Genomic DNA, 7,299 nt, shown 5'->3' with positions numbered 1-7,299 from the left:
GGAAACCAGACCCCACAATCTGAGGAGAAAATCCAGGATAGAAAAGCAAGCATACCTCATTAGCTCATATGAAATTATAAAAAAAAATCCACAATTCTCAGTCCTTTTGAAATGTATAAAAGTTGAAATTTATAAAAGTCAACAGTAAAACATGCAGGCCAAATTGGGCATCTGTTCTATTGTCCCCCTAGGTTGGATGATCACTTTGCTGAGCAACCACGTTTAATACAAATTCACTTGGGGTCACAATGGTACCTTTTCTTAGGGGGCAGCACAATTCCAGGTTAAGACCAGGACAATGGCAGGCAGAAGACAAAGCAGTTAGTGGTGTTGCACTGAACTGTTCTTTTCTGCTAGGTGTCGCAGAAAACTGTCCTCACCTTGGTCCCTATGATTTAAATGCTCACTCTTAAATAGAGCAGGAGGTGGAGGCAAATGAAGGACTGGGGGGACAGGGACTGGAAGATGATGTGGATGGTGTGAATGAAGATGCAGATGAGAATACGGATGGCCAATGGGGCGAGGAGGAAGTGTGTTTGCTGGATTTACACTGATTGCCGGGGCAAGTGAATTCGGTGTGTTCACAACAGAAGGTACAGTGGTGGCAGAAGATGTTGTGGCAAGTGAGATTTGGGCAGAAGGTGGCACGTTAACAGGACTAGTAACACGGAAGCACTTCTCCTTGTGTGCCTTAAGCATATTGGAGAAACGGAATCTCTGGCCACACACATCACATGGATATGGCTTCTCCCCTGTGTGAGTTCTGCGGTGTCTCTTCATGTTCGGGCGACTGGTGAAACTTTTGCCACAGATTTCACAAATAAAAGGCTTCTCTCCTGTTAAAAATTATAAAATGGCACCTTTAATCAAATTCCATTTTCATTAATATAATTTTGAATGCAAATCCTACATTCAAGAAGTTGTCAGAGACTCATTTATGTTGCTGATCTACAATTTCCAGAATTGTCCATAGTTGGTCATTCTGGCTAAGGTTCATACTTTAGCTCAAAGATGTCTCAAGTTAGCACTCCAACACATTATCTTGGTTTATACTCAATAATCCTTAGTACTTCTCAACTTCTGGTCCTACATGTTATACCCTTCATCTTCCTCACCCTTTAATATGAAACTGAAGACATCCATACAATTTATTCCAATCCCTCCTTTGGTATATACTTTTAAATCATTTTCCCATTTTCAATCTCATTTGATATTACAACACCAATAACCCTCCCATTATTTTTATTCATTCTTTCATGTTTTCCTTTCTCTTTGGCACAAAGTCCTTTTATGCATAAAGTACATTCTCTACTGTATTTAAGTGTTTAACTATATTATGAATTCCCTCTCCCCGACAAGCTTTAATTCACTGTATATCCAACTCTTCAACCACATTGCCTGATAGTAGTTCATCAGGATTTCCTCATAGACTTCACCAGACCTGCTGGAAGTTGATACAGTGCATGCCCTTATGCCCTGGTCATTTCTAGCTCCAATGTTCCATTTTCTTAACCTCCCATTCCTTTTTTACTTCATTTGCCCTCCACTCCTTTATATCATACTCACACATCTCTATCAACACCTCTTCCTAAATCCCTTCAGTGCTTTTCCACTTCTTTCTGCATCTAGTACAACCCCTTTTGTATTTTGTTCTGTCTTAATATTGCCCTTCATACCTGAGGCTCTCTCATGCATTATGTCAAAAGCTTTCTTCTTCAGAAGACACTGTGCAATCCTTAAATTAATTCTCCTTTTGCTTTCCACTGTTGAAATTCAGATGACACAAGAACCTCCTTTGTTTATTTTAATTATACTGAAAACAGTATTATGTTTAGATTTTAAAGGAAAGGGCTTATGTGCTGATAAATTAAATCCATTAACTCTCCTATGAGCTACATATCACATCAGTTAAGTCTAGTATACAGCAAACAATAAAAATGTATCCTTACCAGTGTGGGTTTTCATGTGCTCATCAAAGTACTGTTTCATATTGAAATCTTTACCACACCACTGGCACATAAACTGTTTGTGTCCAATGTGGATGCTCATGTGGGAACGAAGTTGGTACTTGTACTGAAACCTTTCATCACAATTCTGCAACACATAATGAGGAACCAGTTATGATACAGTAGCAGTATATCAAACAGAATAGAGTTAACTTTATATAAATTTATCTGACAATGTATTTTACCACCAAAAACTTCACCACTAAATTTGGATCATACCAATACACAATAAAACAATTAGAATTTTAAAAAATTGCAATAGAATCCTATTCAGGATGAGTTGATTCTGGTAAAAGTATAGTTTCAAAGTGAGACAAATTTTAGGTAAATACAGGTAGTCCTCGATTTACGACAATTGAGCCCAAACTTTTTGTTGTTAAGTGAGATATTTGTTAAGTGAGTTTTGCCTCATTTTACGACCTTTCTTGCCTCAGTTTTTAAATGAATCACTGCAGTTGATTAGTAACCCGGTTCTTAAATGAATCTGGCTTCCCCATTGACTTTGCTTGTCAGAAGGTCACAAAAGGTGATCACATGACCTTGGGACACAGCAACGGTCATAAATATGAACCAATTGCCAAGCATCTGAATTTTGATCACATGATCATGAGGATGCTGCAAAGGTCATAACTGAAAAATGGTCATAAGTCACTTTTTTCAGTGCTGTTCTAACTTTCAACAGTCACTAAATGAACTTTTTTAGGTCAAGGACTATCTGTACTAGAAAATCCGTGAACCATTGGGTCATTGTTTCATAGCTATTTCCTTACCAGATACCTCAATGCCTTCAACAATGGCAGAGCTTCTAATGCATGGGTGTCAAACTCGCCATGTCACGTGACGTGATGCGACCTTTTTTTGCATTGCTGGAGCTAGGGTGGGTGCGGCCTCCATATGATGGAAACGGCCTGCAGGCCAGCAGTTTGACACCCCTGTTCTAATATACTTGAAAAGTTCTTAAAAATTCAGGCAGATATTCAGAGATGTATCTGCCTTGAAAATACCCCATGCTGCACTGTATAGACCAGACATGTCAAACTTGCGATGTCATGTGACGTCGCGCAACGTATTGGGACAGTTTTGCCATTGCCAGCAATGGGGTGGGCACACCTTCAGTATGATGAAACCGGCCCATGGGCCGAAGGTTTGACACCCCTGGTATAGACCATGAAACATCAAAAGCTGACTACACAAACTATTTTATGAAATTTTATATTATGTGATAAAAAGCCTTATCATACTTTTAAATGTCATAGAATATTTTATGAAATTTGCCAAATTTTGATTCCACAGGAGTCATGGGTCCCAGATTTTGGATGCATTCTTTAAGTTAGCCCATTTGAGGTATCTTGGTCTAAAACATTTTTACCAAAGATACAGCTTTTTGCTCAGTTGAAGGTTACAGACGCAAGAGTTTTACTGGTATATAGATTTGTTTTACTATGTTAGAAGCAAGTGAATATGTATGCACATAAGGAAAAGATAAAAGGTAAAATGAAAACTGACTTAGAGTATTTTGTTCTATTTCCTTGAATGAATGGATAACCAAGAAATTATTTTGATTACAGGTTAAAACAGTGGATATAGAAAGTCCACACACCCCTGTTAAAATGCTGGGAGTTGAAGTCCACAAGTCATAAAAGGGCCAAGTTTGAAGACCCCTGGCTTATATAGTTATGTGAGAAACAAAGTACACCCTCTTTGAGTTCTATGGCTTTACATAGCAGGACATAGTAAAAATCAACTGGTCCTTAGTAGTTCTTAAATGTATGTAAATACAACCTCTGATGAACAACAACACATGACATATTATACCATGTCATGATTTATTTTACATAAAGAAAGGCAAAATGGAGAAGCCATGTGTGAAAAGTTAAGTACACCCTTACTGCATCCATAGGTATGAAGAGGCTAAGTATCAGCCAGGTGCTGCTAATCAACTGCCCTTGATCAATTGATCATCAGCAAATGTGACTCCCCTTCATGGATTACTGCCTTGTCGTGGTGAAGGGGCTTGCGTAATTCAATGAAGCTATGAGCTATGCCGTGCAGGGCCACCCAAGACGGACAGGTCATAGCAGAGAGTTCTGACAAAACGTGATCCACTGGAGAAGGAAATGGCAACCCACTCCAGTATCTTTGCCATGAAAACCCCATGGACAGTACCAAAAGGCAAAAAGATATGATGCTGGAAGATGAGCCCCTCAGGTCGGAAGGCGTCCAATATGCTACTGGGAAAGAGCAGAGGGCTAGTACTAGTAGCGCCAGAAAGAATGAAGTGACTGGGCCAAAGCCAAATGGACGCTCAGCTGTGGATGTATCTGGTGGTGAAAGGAAAGTCCGATGCTGTAAAGATTTTTTCTCCATAGGAACCTGGAATGTAAGATCCATGAATCAAGGAAAGCTGGACATGGTCAAACAAGAGATGATAAGACTGAACATCGACATCTTAGGAATCAGCGAACTAAAATGGACAGGAATGGGTGAATTTAATTCAGATGACCATCAGGTATACTACTGCGGGCAAGAATCCCTCAGAAGAAATGGAGTAGCCTTCATAGTCAATTAAAGAGTAGGAAAAGCAATACTGGGATACAATCCTCAAAATGACAGAATGATCTCAGTTCGAATCCAAGGCAAACCATTCAATATCACAGTAGTCCAAGTCTATGCCCCAACCACCGGTCCTGAAGAGGATGAAATTGACCGATTCTACAAAGCCCTAAACCACCTTATAGAACTAACACCAAAAAAATGATGTCCTTATCATCATGGGGAATTGGAATGATAAGTAGGAAGCCAAAAGATAACTGGAATAACAGGCAAGTTTGGCCTTGGAGTACAAAATGAAGCAGGGCACAGGCTGACAGAATTTTGTCAAGAGAATACGATGGTCATAGCAAACATTCTTTTTCAACAACCCAAGAGACGGCTCTACACATGGACATCACCAGACGGTCAACACAGAAATCAGATTGACTATGTGCTCTGCAGCCAAAGACGGAGAAGCTCTATACAGTCAGTAAAAACAAGACCAGGAGCTGACTGTGGCTCAGACCATGAGCTTCTCGTTGCAAAGTTTAGGCTTAAACTGAAGAAAGTAGGGAAAAGCACTAGGCCACTCAGCTATGAACTAAATCATATCACTGATGAATATACAGTAGAGGTGACAAATAGATTTAAGGAATTAGATCTGATAGAAAAAGTGCCTGAAGAACTATGGACAGAGGTTCGCAACATTGTATAAGAGGTAGCAACTAAAACCATCCCAAAGAAAAAGAAATGCAAGAAAGCAAAATGGTTGTCTGAGGGAGCTTTGCAAATAGCTGAGGAAAGGAGGGAAGCAAAAGGCAAAGGAGAAAAAGTCCTTATTATCATGGGGGATTGGAATGCTAAAGTAGGAAGCGAAAAGCAAGGGAGAAAAAGAAAGATACACCCAATTGAATGCAGATTTCCAGAAAATAGCTAGAAGAGATAAGAATGCCTTCTTAAATGAACACTGCAAAGAAATAGAAGAAAACAATAGAATAGGGAGGACCAGACATCTTTTCAAGAAAATTGGAGATGAAGGGAACGTTTAATGCAAAAATGGGCATGATAAAGGACCAAAATGGCTGGGACCTAACAGAGGCAGAAAAGATTAAGAAGAGGTGGCAAAATTACACAGAAGAACTATACAAGAATGAGCTTAACGTCCCTGTTAATCACAATGAGGTGGTCACTGACCTCGAGAAAGACATCCTAGAATGTGAAGTGAAGTGGCCTTTAGAAAAGCTGAGCAACAACAAAGCTAGTGGAGGTGACAGTATTCCAGCTGAGCTATTCAAAATGTTAAAAGACGATGCAGTAAAAGTGCTACACTCAATTTGCCAGCAAATTTGGAAAACTCAACAGTGGCCACAGGATTGGAAAAGATCAGTTTACATTCCAATTCCAAAGAAAGGCAGTGCCAAACAATATTCAAACTATCACACCATTGCACTCATTTTACATGCTAGTAAAGTTATGCTTAAAATCCTACAAGCTAGACTCCAGCAGTATGTGGTTTGAGAACTACCAGAAGTACAGGCAGGATTTCGAAGAGGCAGAGGAACTAGAGATCAAATTGCCAACATACGCTGGATCATGGAGAAAGCTAGAGAGTTCCAGAAAAACATCTACTTCTGCTTCATTGACTATGCTAAAGCCTTTGATTGTGTGGATCATAACAAACTGTGGCAAGTTCTTAAAGAGATGGGCATACCAGACCATCTTATTTGTCTCTTGAGAAACCTATATGTGGGCCAAGAAGCAACAGTGAGAACTGGACACGGAAGCACTGATTGGTTCAAAATTGGGAAAGGAGTCCAGCAAGGCTGTATACTGTTGCCCTGCCTATTGGGCTGTTTGATTATTGCTAAGCGCATGCCCAAGATGGCGGACGTGCTGGGCTGAGCTCCGTGCTGAGCTCCCAGTTTTTGGCGTCCGCGGTGGTCTTTCAGGGTCCGACGGGTCCACAGAGATGTTTTTTCTCTGTGTGAAGGTTTTAAGGGACGAATGACCTGAGAATGACCTGAGAAGAGAGATTACCGGCATTTTTATTGGAGTTGCAGCCCTCCCTTTCTAAGAGCTTCTAAGAGCTTCGGCGTTTTCCAGCTGAGAGCTTTGGCGTTTTTTCGGAGGTCCCGGTGGAGTTAGGAGGAGCGGCTTGGAGGGCTCTGAGTAATCGATCTTCGGAGCCGATAGAGCCGCGGCCTAGAGTGGCCTCCGGAACTGCCGTTTGCCTGAGGAATGCCGTTTGTCTGCTGGTTGCTTGTGGAATGGAGGATGCCCGGCGTTGCTGTGGAGTGTCGGGCCGAGACTTGCTGTCGTCATGGGAGCGTTATGTTGGCTTATGGTCTCTTCGCGGTCTGTTTTCGTGGTCATCTGAGACTGCTCTACGCCCGTTTTCGGCGGATGAGACCTATGGCTGGTGTTGGACTCTTGACTGCTGGCGCTGTGTGTTGCTGGCCGGACGACACGGGTTAGCTCGTGACTTTTACGTTCTGGCCATCTGGACTTCAGTTGCCTGGGTTGGGTCCATCCATCTGTTGCTCAGCCTCTCTTACTCTCCCTGCTATGATAAGAACTATGCTCTCCAATTTAATTATTGTCATCTCCAGGCTGCTATGCCTAGGAACTGCTGCTCTTCTTCTCTCTCCCCCTATGAACCCGTGGGACTTAGAAGGTCTGTGTCGAGCCGCTGTGAGAGGGTGGCTCGGACGTACTATCACCTATACCAACCTATGCCATCTGCTGCCTCTCTAGAGGTGAG

At 41.5% G+C, this 7,299-nt stretch overlaps 1 protein-coding gene across 1 annotated transcript in view; it reads right to left on the bottom strand.

Annotated features, from left to right (window-relative positions):
• Positions 1-321: 321 nt before the first annotated feature.
• LOC308676046 (zinc finger protein 652-like) overlaps positions 322-7,299 on the bottom strand; it is a gene marked incomplete at its 3' end in the record, with an annotated part of 82,804 nt that continues 75,826 nt past the window's right edge. Inside the window, exons 5-6 of the mRNA XM_081341755.1 lie at positions 1,950-2,094; positions 322-836 (exon numbers count right to left, since the gene is read on the bottom strand). Of these exons, the coding sequence (XP_081197881.1) occupies positions 322-836; positions 1,950-2,094 (660 nt within the window). The remainder of the gene's footprint in view (positions 837-1,949; positions 2,095-7,299) is intronic.

Source organism: Vipera berus (genome assembly GCF_964194415.1).
Source record: "Vipera berus genome assembly, chromosome: W".
Classification (NCBI taxonomy): domain Eukaryota; kingdom Metazoa; phylum Chordata; class Lepidosauria; order Squamata; family Viperidae; genus Vipera; species Vipera berus.
The sequence above is the reverse complement of the archived record's forward strand: the minus strand, read 5'-3'. Positions and strand labels throughout refer to the sequence as shown.